Source organism: Terrapene carolina, unplaced genomic scaffold, assembly GCF_002925995.2.
Source record: "Terrapene carolina triunguis isolate 2854851 unplaced genomic scaffold, T_m_triunguis-2.0 Scaffold62, whole genome shotgun sequence".
NCBI classification, from domain to species: Eukaryota; Metazoa; Chordata; order Testudines; family Emydidae; genus Terrapene; species Terrapene triunguis.
In genome coordinates this window covers 26,243,619-26,266,481 of record NW_020664413.1, presented here as the reverse complement: position 1 = coordinate 26,266,481, position 22,863 = coordinate 26,243,619, and the positions used below count along the sequence as shown (strand labels likewise).

Sequence of the window (22,863 nt, the reverse complement as noted above, 5' to 3'; positions counted from 1 at the left end):
GCTGGAGTCAAGGAGAAGTGGTGGGCTCTTAGGTCCTCTGTGCTGAGACGAGGCAAAATTAGAGACAGTTTTAGCTGATAAATATTGCAATGGGGTCAGTTATCCTCTGGGACCTGAACTAAACCCACCAAACTCATTCTGTACAGGCTACTCCTTCTTTTACAGAATTATTCTCATCAAAATCACCCGTGTACCAGGCCTGATTCTCCAATGCCCTGGACCTCATGTAGGGAATTTACACCAATGCAAAGTGAATGCAAAGTAGGTGCAAAGCACGTACTAGTCTGATTTGGAAGCATGCTACACCCACTTTGGATTCACTTTGCACTGGTGTAAATGTCAACACAAGGTGCAGGACAATGGAGAATCAGGTCCCAATATCTTTTAATTACATAATCAAAATATTCTTGTTAAATGATAAAGACACTCTCTTAATTTTATATATCCATTGGGTTAATTGGCAGTAACTTACAATTATTCAAGCCCCTGTATATTTTCATGCCATTTGTGTTTTGATTCCCTTACACAGACAAGATGTTACGATACATACTGATGAATAAATCTCAGACACCTTAGCGCATTGGTTGGCGTTAGTATCCAAAGCTAGGTTTGTCTATTTAAACCTCTCTAACACATGGAACTCATCTCTCCTCACCGGGTCCATGTGATCCTCCTGCTTCTGACCTTATTCCCAATTCTATTACCCAAACTTTGGCCCACAAACACCTACTTCTGTTCCACCCCTGTGTCCCCTGCATCATTTTCACTGCTATTGCTTCCCCCCCACACACACACACCTTTATAGATGAGAACCCAGCAGGTCTTGTGTCTCTGTGCTTGGCTCCAGTCACCTTGCTGCTAGCTTCCCAAGGGCAGAGTGTGCTGAACACCTCTTCTAAAAACCCACCCAGAGCAGGAAATTTCAAAGGCTCTAGGTACACAGTGCACGCTGGGGCACAAAAACGGAAATGCCTTAAAATGTTTTTAATTGGAACTTAGTGACAGGAGAGGAATCAGGAACTAGATCAGGATGAAAATGGAGAGTAGAGGGGGAATTAGGACTCAATGGAAGGGAATCTGAAGTTTGGGGCTACATTTTCAGGGCATTCCTGTTTTGTCTGAATGGGACTGCCCATTCTAAAGCTAAAGCAACAGGATGGTACTGAAAGGTGCAATGGAGGGCATGTTTCTTTCATAAGAAAGTCCTTCTCAGCTTCCAAATCAAGGGCAGCAATGGTTTTAAGAACACAGCTGTCAGGTCAGGTGACTTAAATAGGCCGTACCTTGACTTTGGGGTTTTCTGTATGGACAATGAAGGCTTGCAGGTGGAACAGGTGTGAGTGTGCATTTCCTTATCCCCACCTCCCTGTAAACTAACACAAGCTGCACATTCCATATCTAGGTGCTTGGTCACAAGCAAGCCTACAGTCTTAGCAAAGAAAACCCAGAGCATTCTGACTTCATCACCTATCTGCTCTGATTTGGGCCTTGTTCAGTGGCTGAGAGTCTCTTCCACATCAGCAGGATATTTGGAAAGTAAATGTGTTTTGGGTGATGGGAAAGAGGGCATATTTGTAGCTTCTGACCCTTGACCATGCTCTTTTAATTAAAGAACAAAGACATACCAAGACAAAGGGTTTTATTCAGAGCTGGTATAAGGAGGTACAGTTCCACTGACTTCAACAGAGTTGCACCTGTTTACACTAGCTCTGAAACTGGCCAGTAGAGTGTCATGGAATTAAGTATTTGAAACTTCAATGTTTGTAAAAACCTTCTCTTCATTAGAATTGTCTGTCTCTGTGTGTATACAATTACTTAAGGAATTGCTTAATTGTAGTTAAATTGCTGCTAATTGGAGCTGCTACCAGTATGTTGTGAAAGGCACTAAAGTAGACAGATGCAAGGAGTTAAGGGTATGTTTCCACATGATGTGCAGAGGCTTACTCATGCAGCCTCCTCTAGTGTTAATGGAAGTCATCTGTAAAGCTATGAACCATGCAGAACACATACCCCCAGCAACTGACTGTAAAGAAACAGAGATCGCACAGATAGAGCTGAACTAGAGGGAACCCTCAAGGAAGTAAGAACACATTGTGCCCTAAGATGTAAGAAGGGCACATTTTTATAAAATGAAAAATAAAATAAATGTATAAAATAAACTACTTTGAATAGCAAGATGTTAACTAATAATTGGGATATATTCACTGTATCGTTATTTTTTGTGTGCTCTTTACAGAGTGTGACTGGGTTGGATCACATTTACACTAGGCCCCTTTTATGTAACTCTGACAATAGAAACTTAAAGTAAGAGTAAAAGTCATTAAAAATTTAAAAGTAATGTACACCCACATCAACGCCTGCTAACGCCCCCTTACCTTACCGGAGCAATGTAAAGGGGCATTAATATAAATAAGAATCTGTCCCACTGTGCGCTGCTGAACAATTGCCCTTGCCACTTCTCAAGTTATAGGTGCAGTTCAGAGGCAGTTGAAGTAGTGGTCAGCTATAAATCTAGAGATACCGTAGAGACTGAGTTTTAAAACTGCCCTCCAATGTTGTGCCTACATTTATGTCTACAATGAATTACAAGAAAAAATGTTAACGATGTACAGTCAGATAGCTAGATGACCAAATGTTACCATTTGCAACTACAACTGAAGGAGCAAAATAGCAGGCACAAAATTGGAGGCCAGTTTTACAAATAAAGCAGGTAATTTACAAGTCAGAATGATGATTGGTACAAATTAGATTGTATCCAATTCAATTCTTCCTGAAAATGAACAGTTTGAATCTTGAAAAGGGTCAGAATAATAACATCACAAGGCTTTTTTCCACATTAGTTTGAACAGTTTATTCCCTCTCTTCTTGGGAGTTCTTCAATGGAGATATAGCTTGGCTATGTTTAGTCTAATTCTCAAGAGCAGAGCTTTTATTCTTTGGCTGCCTTGCACTTATTTAATAATCAGGCATTATATGTTAATACAAGCTTTTCCTAGCTGCCAATTTTAATATTTTTAAACCGAGACACTTAGAGGACTTTAATTAGCAAATTTATTATAGTTTACAGTGCTGATCTTTTCTCTGTTTTGATTTGTTTTCTCAAAGTCTATCAATAATTATTTACTGACATAATCATCTTTAAAACAGCAACGAATGTTTTTTTTAAAGTAGTTCCTTATTGTACAAAGCACAATGAAATTCTTTGAGTTGAAAGACACGAAATAAGTCATTATCAGTAACAGCAGGCATCAAACATGTTTCTTTCTAATCAATGATCAGTAGTTGGAAATGTTTACTAACCCTGAAGACATTTTTATTAGTCTATCAAAGTGCTTCCAGCCCTAGAAGGTCACAAGGGGTCAGACTTTAAAATCACACCATCCTGACTATGACTATCACCTTGTTTTTCCCCCTGATTCAGCTGTTTTATATTAGAAGCTAATGTCACAAATTGATATAGTCGGAGATTAATGCTTTATATTATTGGCTATCTGAGACTCCAAGAAGCATTCAAAGTGCATAAAGCACTGGTTTGTACCTCTTGCATTTATAAAAGGAAAGCAGCCACTAACATTATGCCAGAATTCAGGTGAGAGGAAAAAGGCAAGACGCTAATCAGAACAACAGGATTTTATTAACTGATATTTTGCCTCTCATTCGACCTGCAAATGAATGTTTGACATTATGGGAAATCCGAGAATTACCTGCTTTCTGGACAGTGGTACATAACACACAGCTAACCATTCTGGCTACCGTGTAATAGAACTGATCCAAAATTGAATATAGCAAGTTCTAGAAGCCAAGCCAGTGTTATTTTCAATCTGTGAAATAATATTTTTGTGCACAACAGCACTTTATCATATTTTGGTTTAGTTCCTTACTTACCACTCCCATTTCACTTCAAAGGGATCTTTCAAATTTCATATGAATAAGAAGCATTGTTCATTTGAAGGATCCAGGAAAGGCAGCCACATATAATTGAACAACAACCTGCTAGCTTTTGGGCAGTTTGCCAACTTCATCATCTTCAATTCTTAGCATTTCATCTTCAAAGCACTGTGCAGCCAGCTATTTATTTATTCATTCAATTTCAGCCTCCCTTCAGGACTATTATTCCCATTTTACAGATGGAGAAACTGAAAGGTTAAGTGACTTTCCCAAGGCCACAAAATTAGTCACTGCCAAGATTAGAACTGAGGAGCTTCTGGCTCTTGCTTTTGTGCCCAGGTCACTAAACCACACTCCTCTAATTCAACAACTCTCCTCCATTCTAAGTGAAGGGTTTACTGGAGACAATTGTACTGCAGATTTACAGCTTAGAAATATGCTATCTGTATGCAAGCCTAATGAACATGTTTTTCAAGTGTTAACCCCAACAGATTGAAAATATCTCTGCATAGCACCTAAAAGTGATTAATTTCTATTCAGATGAGAAAAAGTGTCTCCGTTTATCAGATCCCTACTGACTAGAACACCTGACATCTTCCTTTTTAATAGATAATATTAATTTAAATTCTCTGATCTCTGACATATTCTTGGCTTTGTGCCATGCCTAAGAAGACACAGTACTTAATTAAATAGTAGAGCAAAAGTTATGCCAATATATTATTTTCCTCTTTTCTTATGACCTTCTGAACCTTAGATCTTGAGCTTTTCTATTCCAATGAGTTCTCCATTAAATACAATTCACCCAGTGGCTTTATTTCAGGCTTTGTCTTCATTTTAAATATCTTTATTATAGTCTTTAGTCCACCCAAGAAAATATTTTTTCTTAACTTTGTTAGCTGATGATTGTAAAGAGTTTGGTTATACTCTGAGAAGCTGTTGCCTAAAAATAATATCCTGCAATCCTGTACTGTAGAAATTCACTAATCTGCTCTAAGGGTTTGAGCCAAAGCCTTGTGAAGTCAGTGAAAAGATAGCCATTATTAACTTCAGTGGGCATTGGATTGGACTCTCAAAGATGAGGTCTGCCATGGACTGCTCAGGTTTATGGAGAGCAAAGTACTAGCCCACTGTAAGTGCTCTCCTCATATTTCAAGGCATTACTGGCTATCAGGGAAAAGTCAGGAGGTTCCGTGGTGTTAACCTGTAGGGGATACAATATCACTCACACTGGCCCAACAGGAGAATCTCATTGATCTGTGTTTCAGTGAGTGGTACCCCCAGAACTCCATATTCAGAGAGGATTTGATCTTTGCTGACATTCTACTGTATATGTCTTCTACCGAGACTGAAAATTCAACCTGTGATCTAAAAATCAGGCTGGGTTCTTTTCTGGCTTTCACAGCATCACCAGTAATAAAGATTCTGCAACAAGAATTTCACTGGCAATTTGATTGCTGCGGAACAAGACGGAATGGAATCAAGCTCACTTTTCTGTAGCTATGCTGACTCTGCAGAGATAACAAGAGTGAAAAGCTGGTTTGTCAATAAAGTAAGTAGCTGTGAATCACAGACTGACAAAGAGACCAGAAAATTAGATAGGAGCTTGCAATGAATTACAGCGATAAAAACAATAGATGCTACACTAGGTATCTATGCAGATGCATCACAACATGGAGTACTGATGGCACATCAGTTTCTGCAGAATTTGATATTTTATTAAAGAAATACTAAGGCATATATTTATCTTTCAAATAAGAGCCTACATTGAGAGCAGTTGCACATACCCCTAGAGATCTGGTTTACTCAGCCAGAAATTCTCTGTGCAGCCTAGTAGAGCACATGTTGGAGTAGGAGCTACAGATACTATTTACAGCGTGCAGTATGTGTTCCTCTTGTGCTGATTCGATTCCACTAGCTAATGCAAAAGGGGAAGGATGATCGTTGCTTGAATCCCATCCCCTTTAGAAAGATTTAGCATCAGTAGATGCACTGATTGTGTCAGTTCCCTATGCAGGGATGGACACGTGCCATTTCCTTCTTGCACTCGTATATAGCACTATGCAACAGTTTCTAGTGCTTATGACTACAAACACAAAACTACTGGCTGAACTCTGGGATTCTGCACTGCCTGACTGACACTGAGACATTGCTTTTCACAGAACATTCACATTCTTCAGCTACCACAAATGATAGGTTAAAAAACACTGTACCCTTTTCGCTCTCTCTTTATATTTCCTCCCCCGCATCCCATTTTTGGCTGTTAATAGTTGCTGACAAGATAAATCTGTTTCCAAAATAAAAATTTATATGGCAAGGGGTTTAAAACCATTTGAACTTATTTTTTTTACCACACGTACTTAGAATTTAAAATTCAGATTCAGCTCTCCAAAACTTAAGAGCAGAAATGTAAGCCAGTTTGTAATTTCATGCCATATAGTCATCATCAGTTCCTCTTACTGCAATCCCAGAGATTTAGAATGAGATAAAACAAAGCTAATAGATCACAATGGGATCTATCCTACCTTCAGTATGTATGAAACTCATATTAACAGCAACAGCACTTATTAACCTGCAATGAGGAAAGCAAAATCTAACAATTCTAGTCAACCCTTATTTATCAGCTACATAGGCAGTAAATTCGCTTATCCTTAATTTTCAGTAAAACGGTAGGTTTTTTATACTAATGCTTAAAGACTGTGGAGTGGGGGTGATGTATACAATTTATTAATTATTATTATATATTTATTTTATAGTGCCAAAAATGGTGCTAGGCACTTCACAGAAGACAAAGTGGGACATTCCTTGCCCCAAAGATCATACCATCTACATTTCAGGCATGACCTATTGAGTTCTCAAGACAAATTGTAGGGAAGTAACGGAATGAGGAAGAACACAAATTACCCCAGCACAGCCATGTGGATAATCTGCTTGTGTGTTTGAGCTTCTTGGGGGATGTAAAGTTGTTTGTTTGTTTGTTTGTTTGAATAAGCAATAAAATAAAGACACAACATAGTGAATATTATTGACTCGATTCTTGTGGCCATAACTCATAGAACAGGTAAAGAAAAAATTGTTGAATGTATTGTCCAAACTCTTGAGATTACACACATGATCATAGGAATCCAAGCCTGTCATTGATTAACTCGCCACCCACACACAAGCCTCCCATTGACTTTATTGGGATACCTGCTCATGAAACAATGGCACAAATGTGCCCTAAGGGAGTAAGGGCCTGACTGTGCTCACCTCCTCTGTGTGCGTGTGACAGAGGATTTCAGTGCTTCAAAAGGAGCCGCACTCATTCCCTGGTACAGCCAGTGTTCAATGAACATTCACTCAGCGCTGGCTGCCTCGCCAACACTAGTGTCTCTCTAAAATCCCTTTCCTCAACAATGTTACCAAGGAAATATTGGCCAGCCTACTTCAACAGCAACTATTAGATTTACCAGCAGATCATGACACCATCCTATCTCAAGGGGCTGTTGACCCAGCTCAGGACCTTGCCTGGGTGGATGGAATTAGCTGCACTCATTCTTCTCAAATAGATCCCAGATCGCATGATGGGCAGCTGCTCCTTATCCCCCATAGAGTCTTACAGGCCTAAATCCTATCACTTCTATTTTTTCATACACTATATGTCAAACCATTGGAGCGGGCACTCCAAATGCTATGGGCTACAGTGCTATCAATGTGCTGATGTCACCCAGCTCTACAACTTCTCATCAGGTGTGGACAATGCTGGTTCCCCATTATCACAGTGTCTGAAGAAACACCTTGAAAAGTAGTTGGTTCAATCCAGTTAAGACAGACTGGTAGGAAGAGGGAGAGGGAACTAGAGCCTGGTTCCTTGGTGACAAGATTGCTGTACTTTATATACAGCAACAAAGGCAACAGAAATACAGACGGGCAAAATCTGGAAAATAATGGCAGTGATTTTTAAAAAGAACAACGGGTAAATCTGCTCTCAGTGAAGAACTGCTGGATAATTTTTAATTGGGGAGTTGAATGTTGCCTGAACAAAACATTACAGTAAATTGATTTCATTTACCTGGGAGTGATCACAGTATGACACATACCAGCTGGACAAAGTTCCTCTGAAACTGACTCAATCTAGTGTTTTTCAAGCTACTATGTTGGTACAATATCCTGGCATGGTTGCTGCAGGGAATCCTAGTATAGCAGATGAACCATTCAGCACTAAATGACTTGGCCCTATGAGAATCTGAACTTAAGTCACCAACAATTCTTATAAGCATAAAACCATTCCCAGAGTTTCCTTAATTATGGTCTTGGGTGCTCTCATAATACTTGGAGATAGTTATTTATGCCTCATAGTTAAAAATGTAAGACCTATATTGGTAGCAAAAGGAAATGTCAGAATTCTATATTTTCCCTATCAGTAGGGTCCTAAGTAGAACCTGATGCTTCTCTTATTCACCTGAATCTGGAAAACAGACTTAATCTAAAACCAGAAAGCCATGTCACTTCCAATATCCTTTTGCCTCCTAAAATATTCAGTTCATCTTCTGCCTTAGGAACCTATGTCCTCCCTTGTTCACTTGTATCACCCTTAGTATTAATGTAAGTTAAGTAAGTACACAGAGTACAAAGAGAACAGAGCCCAGAACCATTGACAGTTTCAGAGCCCTGCACCTTGTAAAACAGTCATTTGGGGTCTAATATGATTTGACAAACCATGGTTGCTTACCTGGTTGGTTTCAGTGACTGAAAAAATGTCTCAGTGAAATTTTAAACCAAAGTCTTGCCAGCCACAGAGTTTCTCCTTCATTTTGAACATGGATTTAGTGCCAATGATAGGTGTTCACCTGGCTACCCTAGCTACTGATGTCCTCTGTACTAGATGACATGTGCATTAAGGACACTGCACACTTTCACCACTAATGTACCTCATTCTAATCTGAATGAGAGGTCAGCTCTGTTCAGTCGTTGGTCTCTCTATTAAGATGAGCAGCCAGGCTGATAGTATTTTCTTGTGTGTCCACTGAGAAATGAAATGACAGCATCAACCTGTGCCAGATGGTAACAACGTTTAATCACTAACGATCTAGGCCAGATTTCAGCAGGTGATATGAGTGGAAGGATGTGTTTCCACCTTTACCAATCTGCTGAGCCATCAAGCCACCAGCACTTCTGTTAGGGACCTAGCCAATCTATGTGAATTCTTCAGATGCTCTGTAACAAGTTAATAATGCTAACTTCCTCCTATCATGTCAGTGGAATAGGAAGCATCTGACTTCTCCACCAATGTGTATGCATTCGCTTAACCTCATTACTCAATATCTGGTGTTTACAGAATGACCTTTAATCCATTTCATTTTGTCAAAATGACTCGGATAAATGAAATCTTACACCTTTATAATGTAATACTGCTTATTGGGTCAACGATATACGACCGTGTCTTAAGAATAACCCATCTTTTAATCACAACAGGTTTCTTTGAAAAGCTTTATGATTCCATTGTACAAAAAGAAAATAGTAATAATCTGGTTTTAATGTAAATGTGAAGTCTCCAATAAATGGAGCTTCTCTGTCTAAAAATGGGCATCTGCAAGAAAAGAGACATTGAATATACTAGTGCTTGGTGTGAAGAAATCATGACAATTGCTGCCAAAGACTTAATGGCCCTCTATGGTAATACACAGCAAAAGAAGTTATTTTTCAACTACCCTTCCTTGATCAAACAGCTAAACAGAGGTTCGGGGCTTATCAGCTACTTATTTTAAATAATCAGTAATGTATCGTCAAAGAGAAATCACAATCCATTCTCAACCCCTCAGCCTCCACCACAATCAGTAAAATAGACTTTGAACTCAATAATCCATCTGAGAGCTGAACTCAACATGCAGAAAATACCCTTTAAAATAATCCGTTGTCTGAACAATTCTGGCACTTGTGATGACTGATTGCTCCTTTAAAACAATGCCCAGGCTGTTGGCCAAAGGATAACTGGGTACTTGTAGTCTAGTCTCTAATGTTCAGGGCTTTAAATGTCAGCCATTGATCTGTGTTGATGTTGCAGTTAAGCTATCTATCTATTCCATAATGCACTATCTCCACAACCTGCCATGATTCATGGAAAAAATAGTTTCACATCATTTCCCTTTAAAAGATTCATAAAAAAGTGTTTGTACAGAGGTCAGAAGCCAAGATGCAAGAGGTGTGAAAAGGAAGGCTGAGTTCCAGAAAGTAGTGTCAAGGTGAAAATAATTGAGTGTGAACTGTAGATCTTTTATCAGTAACCTCAACTCAGGGCAGAAGGCTTAATAATTAATTTTGGTTTTAGAAATGAAGTAGATTATTTATTTTCAAGAGTACAAGTAAGGCTTGTTCAATGCAAGTATAAAGGGGAATAAATCCTTCCAGGGTTCTTCTGTGATTATAGATCTTATCTTAACGCCTAGAGCATTTTAATGGCTCTGATTTGTTTACTTTTGTGCAGCATAGTGTGAAGACATCAGCTTCTGAGCGTGGACTCTCTTTGAGACACGAACTTCAGTCAGGGAACATGCCAAAATGGTTCTCATTTGACTGTGGTAATAACCAGGGATGAAATCCTGGCCCCACTGAAGTGAAAGGGTGTTTTACCATTGTCTTCAACAGAGTCAAGGCATCACCCTAGATCTGAGAGAAATGGGATTTGGTTTTTCAAGCTTTGTAAAAACTATTTTCTGATTTTAGTCCCCAAGGATTTGAATCTCCTGAGTTTCACTTTGAGTTTCAAGTTACAATCAACCCAAAATTTTAAAGTGAAGCTTAGCCGAAGCGCCAAATTTGGCCTGATTTCAGGTGAAGCTACCATGCTCTGCACCCACAACTACATATTGAGCCAAGCTCACTAGAAATGAGGCACCCGCTCACTCCAATCAAGGCCCCATCTTGCTCCAAAAAGTTGATGAACCTCAGAGAATCTCTCTGTGAACCTGCACCATGATGGTAACAAATACTTAAAACAGGAGCCTTTTGGTTAAATACTTTCCTGATATTGGGTTTCATTACAAAAACAACACACAGCTCTAGTAATGACTCAGCAAAATAGCCAATCTTGGTGGCAGTCCTGTGATTTTCAACCAACCATTGTGTTCCTTGTAGGCCTCCTACTTATCCTTTCTCTGTTACTCCATACCACCAACAGTTTCAAATACAGAAGACACCCTGGTTGGGAAGTGAGCCTTCTCTGAGACTGCAATGTCATGCGAGAGCTAGCCATCAGGGGGCATGAAAATGCTTTGTAACACGTTCCCTACCATCACAACATTTGTGTCCCCTTCACAATATTCTCTGCCCAGAAACCTGAAAAGGCCTATAGCCCTGACTCTCCAATAGGATTGCAAAACTCTAAAATTTCCTAAGCCTTAGGGCAGCTTACCAAATGCAAAAAACTTTATCACCTTCCCTGTTATCTACCATTCCTGATACCCAGCTTCCTTCTGTTTACCCTCCACAATAAGGAATCTCCAAGGCTAGAGCATTTGCAGCTAGGAACTGGGGCTTTTTATTTCTCTTGTGTCAATCTTTTCTCACCATTCTCCCTTGGATGGTCTCCTGCCTTAGACAGTGCTGTTCTGGTCCAGAAACAGGAACATCCTCCTATCTTTTCTCTAGGCTTGCAATCATCAATTAGAATCAGATCTCCCAAGGATGATGTCACCTCACTCAGGTGGCCACTTGCACATTCCTGGAATACTGGACATTCAGGTATTTTCCAGGAATGGCATAGGCATACCCCTGCCAGTATGGCCATGCCCCTTCCAGCATGACCTTGCATTCTAGGTCATGCCGGCCGGGGCACAGGATTTTGAAGAGCATGCCACCCCGCTTTCCCATCGCATGAACAGTGTATGTGAGGTCACACTGGCAGGGGCAGAGCGGTGAGCTATCCATTATAGTATCTGCTACCAGACAAAATTGTGTCTGGTTTTGTCTCAGTACTGGCTGGGAGACAAACATTACAAAAGCAGGACTGTCTGGTTTAAAACCAGATTGAGAGGCCTAATGACACCTCACTTCTCCAAAACAATTAGCTGGAGCAAATGATGCAGCAGCAGGAAACCTTCTTACCCCACCACCTCTTCAGGAATCACGAGCATCTCATCAGCAATTCTCCCATGCCCTGTGAGCCCAGGAACTCTGATACCAATGTTAGTAACTCTTAATTTTACTCCTTGTTCAGTGAACTAGCAGCAGGGAAGACTCTTTTAGCATGGCAGTAGAAGGACCTACATGGCTCAGAAGATTTATAATAATATCGGAACAGAGAAATTGCTATCAGAACCAAGGTCCATCTAGTCCAATATCCTGTCTCTGGCAGTGACCAGTACCAGATGCCTCAAAGGAAGATATAAGAAACCCAGCGTAGGCAGATGTGAGGTAATCTGCCTCTTCAAATAAGAATGAAACTAGTTGTTCTCCAATGTTGTTCATAAAATCAGAGACACTCTGTAAGAAGAAAAAAGAACGAGGAGTACTTGTGGCACCTTAGAGACTAACACATTTATTTGGGCATAAGCTTTCATGGGCTAAAACCCACTTAATCGGACGAAAGCTTATGCCCAAATAAATTTGTTAGTCTCTAAGGTGCCACAAGTACTCCTCGTTCTTTTTGCTGATACAGACTAACACGGCTATCACTCTGAAATCTGTAAGAAGAAGTTCATTTTCTGGAGTCACTTCTCTCCACCCTGTTCCCCACTGTGTGTTTCTCAAAATATTTCATAGGCAGATGACCAGGAAATGTGCCATAAACCACTTATAAACCACATCGTCTGAGAACACTGCTCTAATCTAGGGACTTCCTCCTTCAGGGCATTACTTCAAATCCAGCACAGGACTGTATGGAATGAAAGTTGTTAATTTCCCAGGCAATCTTAATTCACTTACTTTTTTCTTTTTAACTAAAAAGATGAAAAAATGGCATAGAGTAATGAATGATGTCAATACAAAACAGCAATTCATGTTCTGCTTCAATTAAAATTGAAAACATATATTACATACAAAGCCTATTAATGGGAGAATGTGTTTTAGCTTGGTGCCATAATTATGTGGACAGATACAAATATTTCATGCACCATATGCTATACTACACTATCTTTATAGACGTCTGCCTCATGGCTGCTCTAATTTACACTGACTGGTAATCACTCCCAAGGTGATGTCAGGGCAGCTAGGGAGCTGTGGCAAATAGCATTTCAGTCACATGCCTCTAGTACCCCAATGCAGGCCCTGTACGAGGGATGCACCCAGGAAGGGGTTGCATAAAGCCAGTTATTCTGACTCTATTCCACTTTCCCCACATTTAGAGAATCAACAGCAGCTCATTAGGACAGCTCAGTGACTTCTCTGTGCCATCGCTATCAGATCAATGGAAAGGGGATCTATCTTGGCTGAGAATCTGACTCAGTGTGTTTTAAATAGAGTGATGAAAATGTGCCGCTAATTACTGGAATTTTCCCTCATGTTTCCTGTGTTGTATGTCGCCACCTGGCTGTCTCAGCTCTGTTATCTTTTTATCTGAAGACTTCAAAACTTATGTGAAGTGGCAGCAGCTGTGTACTGTAAATGCATGACAAGCTCTAAGCCACGTGATATGGCTACTTCCTTCTTCCTCAGTCTTCTACAGGTGCAAAATGACCATATAAAACCACGGACAAATCTCACAATTCATTATTTAAACTTTGACAGTACATGCTCTAAGCAATAATCCTTGAGAACAGTAGTTACCTTACAGTAGATTAAGCAATTTACTGCAGTGTTTCAGTAAGCAGTAATTTTAAGTAGTACAACACTTTAAATGTTTTGTATAGAATATTCAAGTAACACAAGGAGATGGCTCTGTATTGCAATTTACTTCAAGATAATCTGACTTCATAACAGACTCTACTCCTCTGGGGGATGTATGAGAGCTGTCCCACAGAGCTTTTTACTATCCTGTCCATGATTCATCAACATGATCAGAGATACTCCTGAACTCTGGGTGCCTATATCCTAACTTTTTCTCTGTGGTTACATCTTTACAGTACATCTTATTCTTTCGCCCCAAGCTGAACAGAATCAGGATTTGTGTTATTAGCAATGACTGTGTAAATTACAATCTGATTTAGGTGTTAGCGCCGAAATCTGTCCTGCCATTTTTCTCTTCTTTGTTCTTTAAATATTTTGTTTTCTGTTCCTTTGTTGTTGCAGAGCCAACATGTTAACGATCATACACTATTCTCAGGGCTGTGCTGACAAAATAGTGAAGCTAGTGCACAAACACTTCTTGGCATATGGTGCTGTTTAAGTTGAAGTCGTTCAACTGGAAATAAAGAAATAGTTCAGCTCCATGAGCATTCACGCTTTGCTGAGGGTGATAGGTGTGATAGTGGTTTTGTGAAGCTGTACAAGAGGAATGGAACACCCCTCATTTTACATAGACCAAGAGACAGTAATAATTTGGGGCATCACTAATCTAGGTCAGATTCAAACCAGCGTCCTAAGGGTGAAGAAAGGTCACCCTCCTTAAATCTATGCCACATTAATGTTAATGTCATACATCACAGAGGGAAATATCAAATAGACCGGAGTAAGATCAGATGGGAAAGAAATATTATTTAATAGATGGGAAAGAAGTATTTTTGGATAGCTTCTAAGGGATGCTACAAACAATGGAGCATGAAGCCAAAGAAATGAAAAGCCATAGAAAAAGTTGTCCTTGACAGTGTCCCCCTTACTAAGCCCTTAATGACTGCAATGCTAAAAACCCTTATGGCTCCCCTTTACCTGATCACAGATCAACTCCCATTTCTTCTCATTGTCATACTGCCGAAGTAACCTGGCTTTGTCTGGTGGCAAGTTCATTGCATTCTGTGGAGAAAGAGAAAACAAATGTGAGAGACTGCAACAGGCTTAGCACTGAGAGAGGTCAGACATGAGCAAACCAAGACAACATGATTGTGGTGGTTTAACAATATTATTTGAATTCCTTATGGCACAGTTAATCACATTCCACAGAGGCCGTTTAAACCTCAGCCATGGAGCTTTGACTGAAGAGACAGTAGGAGATGGTACACTGCTGGAGCACTGCTTCTTAAAGGCATTGTGTCTTTCAAAGGCATAATACTTCCTGGTGTTGGCAGACGCATGGCACAGATGGGCTCTTGTTCTCCCAGCCCAGCTATCCTGGAGTGCAGGATTGCACAGGGCCATGTTACCAGTACAGAAAGCACTACCCCTCCCAGTGGAAAGAGATTATTCCTGCCCCACGCCCAGCACACATGCACCTTGCACCATCTCCCCAATCCAGCAGGCTGGCAAAGGAGAAGGCACAATTTATCCCCACACTGGGAGATTTCAAAAGGCTTGTTTTTAAGAAAGATCTTGAAATGCAATTGAAATGATAATGAAACGGTATTTTATTTGAATAGCAGGACAATATTTGGGTTTTAAAATGTCTCTGCATGCAACCTTAACTAGATAATTTGCATCCTGCAGATATGAGCACTGTCCATAGTGATATAGCACCATTCACATAAAGAAAATATAATGAACTAGAAACCATGGCTGACAATCTGCAATAAAGATTAAGAATGTATGGAAAAGGGGTAGGGTAGACCAATCTATCATCATCACCTCCATTGATGGTAAAAAAAACAGTCCTTTGATATCTATTTGTTAGGTATTGGTTGAGGCTGATCCACAGAGGTACAGTTACTAAGTACATTTACTCAGTATTCTGCATCAGCACAAGGACTGGAATAGACGCCAGCACCAAAGGGCTTTAAATAATCCAGCAGTGAAGCAGTAAGACAATATGCTGGCAAACAGATAACAAAACATTCAGCCCCTGAGCTGTACAATTTCACAATTTATGACTTTATCAAACCTCTCATTATACTGAAACAAACCTATCCTTCAGATTCCTCAAAACACCCTCCAGAGTCCACATTCTGCCCTTAGTTACGCCTGGAGAGTCCCACTGACATCATTGTAGATGAAGAAGCATAACTGAGGGCAGAGTTCAGAAGGCAGGATTGTGTAAGTTGCTGTACCTCTGCACACAAGGAAAAGTATCTGCCAAAGCAGCTGAGACTGCCAGGTGCAATTTCCTGAATCCTATACGGCAAGCTATATGCTGAAAATTTAAATGAGCCCTAGCAATGGCAGGCTACGTACTAATGGCAGAGTGTCTCTTTAATAGCCACATATGAATGCAACTTGGAGTGCAACTTCAGCGATCTCTTAAATTGGAGTTGAAATGCAATATGTTGGGAAGCAATATTTCTAAAGGATGTAACCTTGAGCATAATCTAACAATTGTACTTACATTTAAATTGGCTCAATGATCCACAGCTAAACTGCTTTAAAAAAGCAGGCATGTAGCTTTCATTTCCATGTACCAAGCCTAACCCAAGGAATTCAGACTGCGATCCCCTTAGAACAAGCATTGTGTAGTCTGTATGATTGGACAGCGCCCAGCGCACACAGCTGGCACTCAATTAACAACTGTAAGGGTTATATTCAAAATATTAATACCTCATGCTGATGTATTTAGAGAGGACAGCTAGACAAGAGAGCTTAACTTGCAATGGTCTGTATCAATATATCTGACACAGATTTCTTAGGTCCTTTCTGCCTGTTTCATCATTACATTCCTATCAAAGGAAAGCTGCTTTCACAACTTATACATATCAGGTGCTGATTCCTTCTTGCCTACCACATCACAGTAACATAACATTACCTTCTGCATCATTATAAGGACTTTTTCACTTACGTTTTCATAGCCGATTGTATGACTTGCCCTTTTTACAGTAATTACAGTATCTGATTCACTGTACTGAAATAGTGTACCTTTGCTAGCATTACTGTTCTGTAACTACCTCTTCCAGTCTACCAAACAGCACAATCTACAGTTACCCTGCTTACTATGTCTCCAGTTTAGCAATCTGTGACACTTGAGGTGTGAAGGCTCCCACTTCTTGTCTTCCCCAGTACCAGTAAGACCTTATCAAACTCCTCTGCAACCCTGGATTCTGAGAATCAACCAGCACCTTTGCTAAAAGCAGTGAAGCACATGCAGAAAGAGTGACTAATTCCCTTAACTTTTCCATTCAAGTTAAATGTGATTGGAAGTTTCTCTGATTACTGGAAATGCCCCGTCTACCTGACAGACACCCCTGGTTGTGTTTTACCCTTCATGTGATCTAGATAGAACCAACGATAAGAGTGAAAGAAAAGTCTGCTTGGTTCATCCAACCAGACATTCTGTATTTTGTAGATGTACTTACTATCAGTCTCACAAATGACTTACCTAGTCCCATATTGGCTGAGAGAGCCTCCCTCCCTCCCTCCCTTGAGAGTCCATTACACTGTTCTGCTGTAGCGAACCCTTTTCTTCCCTTAACCTGTGGCCATTGCTCCTTATCAGAAGGTAGGACACTTACCTTCCTTCATATTGTTACCTTGATGATCATATCTCCCCATGATTCTACTCTTTTCTCATATATCTTATCCCCATCCACATATAATTTTATTGTCCTTCTTGATATTTTCTCTAAGTTATTTTTAATGTAAGTTTTTAATTTAAGTTATTTTAATACCCTTTCTAAATCCAAATTACATTTCAAGGCTACGTACAGCTGCAGAGTTAGGCAAAGCATCACTATTACGTGCAACCATACCACGTCAGGCTGTGATCTGATTAGATCTAATGAGCTCTTCAGGCCAGATTGATACTTGGCTAGGAAACCTGCCTGGAAAACCCAGGCACTACAGGAAGTTGCGCTGGCAATTCAGCAGACAACACTTTTGCCGCTGAGTGGGAACTCAATCATGGCAATGCCATGGCATGGGGAGAGGAGTTGAGATGCTGTCTTTTGGTGAGTTGCCATTAAAGATCCCCTCTCCCTTTTGGTATTTGTAGGAATGTCAACCCTGGTATCTTGGCCAAATTCCTATGTGGTACTGACATTCTGCCCAGTTCCAATCCCCTTGTAATTTCAGTTGGACATGGCATTCTTCACTCTGTGTCCTAAACTGCTGGGTGTTGTTACTGTGTGTTTTCAAACACTTACTACTTTTCACTCTAGAGATTACTACACCACACTAGAAGGTAAAGTGATTCCTCGAGTCCTTCTCTACAATCAGGACCAAATCTTCCCCACCTTCTTCAGATGAAAGTGGTGTGAGGCTGACTAGCAAACTGCTTAAGCAGCAGTATATGATTAGTACATCTCATTTGGTAAAAAGGTTTTAAGCAGCTTTGAGATCTGTTTGCATGAAAGTCGCTGTCGGCTGGTGGGCAGAGCCACGAGTGAGGGAAGCTGAATAACATGCTCACCAGCAGCAGTTTCAATTCCTGTCCATGGGCTTTCTCTTACTGATTCATAAACAAAGGATTCCAAACAAAAACAAGCTGCTCACAACCATGGGTCCCAACTGCCAGAGACAGTTCCAGCTTCTTAGCCAACTGGAAAAGGAAAGACAACTTTCCCCTTAATTAGCCTGCACCACTGCCGTAGCTACCTTTCTATCCCTTCTCCTGATCACCGTTATGACAGGCAGGGAAAGGCATGCTTTGGAGCTAGTGCAACACCTTTCTACCTTGACGCAGACACTATTTAAAGGCAAGTTCTTTACCATTATCTCTTCTGGTTTATATGTGAATCACCGTGAAAATAGCATTGGCTTTCTTCACAAATGCCTCAAATTGCACTGCTTTAATGGAGACTGTTACCAACTCTTACTCCAGATAATCTCAGACTCACTGCTTTTCAGATAGCCCTCTCCCAGGCTTCTATCTTACTCTCTCCCCCTATGTTTGGGGACTCCCTTTGTTATGACAGGTTTACACTACAGACCTAGTCTGGTATAACTATGTTGCTCAGGGGAGTGAAAAATCCACCCCCTTGAGTGACATCATTATCCCGACTTAACCTCATGTGGAGACAGCACTATGTCTGCGGGAGAGCTTCTCCCATCGACAGAGCTACCGCCTCTCAAGGAGGTAGAATAACTACACTGACGGAAAAAGCTCTCCTGTCAGTGTACGAGCGTCTTCACTAAAGTGCTACAATGGCGCAGCTGCAACGATAAAGCGCTGTACGTGAAGACAAGCCTTTAAATCAAATCTTACTACAGAGAACTAAACTAATTTTTCCTGCTCCCTCTGAAGTTTGGTTCTGCTCTCCTGCTCTTTCTTTGAGTTAAGTGTCATCAGCAAATTTTGACCTTGATTGATTTATCCCTCTCTCTAGATTGTTAATTAATGTATTAAATAATAGTCATCCAAATGCTGCCCTCTGCAGCACCCTAACTGATACTGTTCTGCACTTGGAAGTCTTTTCATAAATAACTGATCCCTATTTCCTGTTAGGCAACCAATTTCTAATACATTATGGCATTTTTATCTAATTGGCAGCAATTCAATTGATATAGTGACACCCAATACACTTATAAAGGAAATCACTTCCTGAAATCCAAATGCACTATATCCATTGCATATCTTTTATGTACTAAATCAGTAATTACAGCAAAGAAGGGTAATAAGTTGGATTGGCATGACCCTATAACTTGCAGTAATTGTGACTGTATTAATAATTAACATGAATGAAGAGTCGGTATTTTGGGCCCTTTTTCTGTTCCTTATGGTTAAGTGGAATGACTCACGTAAGTCTCCTGGTCATTTCCTCTTTCTCTAATGACTATGAATTTCACAAACATCAACATCACTTTTCAGCTCAGTCAGAGGACCGGGTGCTTCATTATGGTTCGTCTTATTTCACTTTCCATCTTTATCCCCAAATTAAAATCTATGATCTCATCATTATTGCATCAATAACTATTCTATTCATGGTAAAATCTAAATTACACCTGACTCTTAACAGCCGTGTGCTTGCCTTCTCTGTTACAGTCACCTCATCTCATGCAATCATTTCACAAGATCGTGATACAGTCCCTAGGTCTGATTTTCCACCGTCCTACACTGTGTGTAATCATTAACACCAGCCCAAAGAGGGTATGCAATACTACTAAATCAGACTGGTGGTGTTTTACACGTACTTTACACTCCTTTTGCGCAGCTGTACGTTACTACATAGGCAGCAGTGCAATGGAGAATCAGGTCCTGATAGTATCTAACAGCAGCTGTTTTTTACTTTCACCTATCAACATGATGATATCTTGCCTTTACAGAGCGTCATGAAATAAAAAGCTTCCTGGAAATCACCTGCTGCTATGCAGAGGAGAGCATAGGCCTGCTTTATAGTCAAAGTATTTGGATTGCCTTTGGAATGATATATCATCAGTTCATCCGACTGTATTTGATCATTCCGCTTTTCCATGCACTTTCTTATTCATCAAGGGAGACTAGAGGTACTCGTTCACTGACTGAAACTGTAAAACTGAATCCCATTAACTGAGCGTCTGCTCCTGTGAAGGATCAGTGTGTGCTTTCTCCATTCTTTTTCTCCAAAAGGTTCATGGCAGTATAAAGTTCATCCTTTCTCTAAGGTCACATTTTCAAGTCATATATATTCAAAAGTGTTTTTAGAATCAATAAATAGGCAAACCACAATATTTTTTTCTCCACATCTGAAAAAACAATGTGAAATTTGTATACCCTATACCTTGAGATGGTGGATGAGAGTTCTGATTCCCCAAATACACCTACAAACAGAACTCTGGAACATTACACTTACAAATAGCTGCAACTGGAGCCCATACTGCATAGAGCTGACTTCAAGGTCTGGCTTGCCAATCATATTTTGGCTCCCAAAACACATAACTTCTCTTTTTCCCCATAAATTCCAAAATTATTCATGTCTACTGCTAAGTGCCAAATAATGTAGGTAAGGTTTCTATTTCATTTACTCTAGATTCACAGTATAAAAACCAGAACTTAACTTAATTAAATCAGCAGATGGAAAACTGGGGGCAAATGCTAGGAAATCTACTGAGTATGGAACTGCTGAAGAGTTAAAAATAAAACCAATAGCACATCATAGAAATATGCATTATTTAGCCTATGAAACTAACCTCAATTATATCCAAATTGTCACTGCAACGTGAGTCCAGATGATTTGGTAACAGCACTGCATACCAAGAGTTGTCATGATTTAGTCTCATTCCAGTCAAGTATATTTCATACAGTACAGCTTTCACTTGACTATTCCACAATGGTTTCATGTTTCAACATGACAGTGGTAAAACGAGCAACATTCAAAAGGAACAAAAGGATCCAGTGCCTGACTAGCTTTGTTTCAGCTTTGCATCCGTGTGGCTCTATTCCAGCTTTTACCCCAGAACCCAGGGCACAGCAGGCTACAGAGGCATTTTGCCTGCCCAAGTCACAATATCCATACCAGCCATGATCAGAGGCAATGTCGCCCCTTGAAAGGACGTTATATGTGCTCCGCTTGCACTTGATCTCCTCTGCTGGCTGGTATCCATGGTCCCACCCCAACTTGCCACTTTTGTGGTGCTAGACTGTTGTTCCTAGGGCTGTTGGAGTTACACCACCTCTGTCCCTGCAAGCTTGCAGAGCCAGAAACAAGATTGAGCTCAGATGTTCAGATGCTACAATGATGAGTTCAATATAACTCCTGAGACAGACGGACTGACTGTCCCTTGTGCATCTGTGTAAGACAGAGGGAGTATTTCTTGTTCTCTTTGCTTCTGATCCTCCTGCACAGGCGCAGAGCTATCCACAATCTACCCCTGAACCGAGAACACAATAACAATAAACACACTTCCTGAATACCTTTCATTGTTCCACAATCTTGTGGCTGCATTCACAGGGATTACTTTATTGCATTGCATAAAAGACCAGATGGCAGCCTGAGCTGGTAAAGCTCTGTGGTCCTTGTTTTCAGAATCATGGTTCAAGGCCAGGCTGAGGTGTTCATTCTTTGTTCTTTACCAAGGCATTGTTAGCAGCTGTGGCAAGTGACAAAGGCTAATTTTGTGATGTGCACAAGGATATAAAAGTAACCTTCCTTCAGTCATGTTGTGATCCACATTAGTGTCCAGTTCCTTTCCTGACCTACAAAAAAAGCTGCTGCAAAACAGGAATTGCTTTTTCTCACTCCTTCAAGAGCAAACAGTATGTTAAAATTAATACAACATGAGCCACTGAGAGGCAACAGGAAATAACTACAGTTAAGAACAAAAAACAAGCTATTTTCCAGCAACAGAGCACACCTAAATTTTCTGTCTGCAGATTTCTAGGAAACAGGCTCTAGGGGTGTATCCTTCAACTGTGTGCACTGGACTCTGCTGTGCTTTCTCTTCACGTCCATTCCCTGCACTCCTAAACTGGCTAAGTCTGGATGGCAGGCCAGGGGGACATGACCCCAGCTGGCTGAACTTAGTACACCCACTCAATGTGTTCTGGATGTCAACACTTTCTGTTTTCTACAAAGCTGTGTTATCCTTCTCTGGGAAGGCTATAAGCATCTGGAAGAAGGCCAAAATACTAGAGTAGCCATCTAATCTCAGCATTTTAAAGTCCACCCACTCAGAAAGAGTAAAGCTCACCAAAACTAATGTAAACAGAGCTTCATTGCTAAGGACTAAACTCCTCTGTAACATGAGGTAACACAAGGGGATTCATTTAGTTCTCCAGTTTAAAACAAAATAAAGTTTATCTGTAGATTGACTGAACTGATTCAGCTTTTTACATCCTTTTGTCCTCCAAGAGTTTTCATAGAAATTCAGTTACAATAGGGTTACCATACGTCTGGTTTTTCCCGGACATGTCCGTCTTTTCGGCAATCAAACCCCCATCCGGGGGGAATTGCCAAAAAGCCAAACATGTCCGGGAAAAATATCGGCCGGGCACTTCCTCTCCCGCGGCTGCTCTGCTCCTCCCCTGACTCAGACTTCGGCTCTGTTTAAGAGCCAAGCTGCCCGAGCCAGCGCTACCAGCTTCGGGCAGCCCCCTTGCCTCCGGACCCCAGCCGCCGGCCGGGCACTTCCCCTCCC

General features: G+C 40.6%; 1 protein-coding gene across 1 annotated transcript in view; it reads right to left on the bottom strand.

Annotated features, from left to right (window-relative positions):
• FMNL2 (formin like 2) overlaps positions 1-22,863 on the bottom strand; it is a 278,340-nt gene that overhangs the window by 111,804 nt on the left and 143,673 nt on the right. Inside the window, exon 2 of the mRNA XM_026647487.2 lies at positions 14,665-14,748. Coding sequence (XP_026503272.1) covers positions 14,665-14,748 — 84 coding nt within the window. The remainder of the gene's footprint in view (positions 1-14,664; positions 14,749-22,863) is intronic.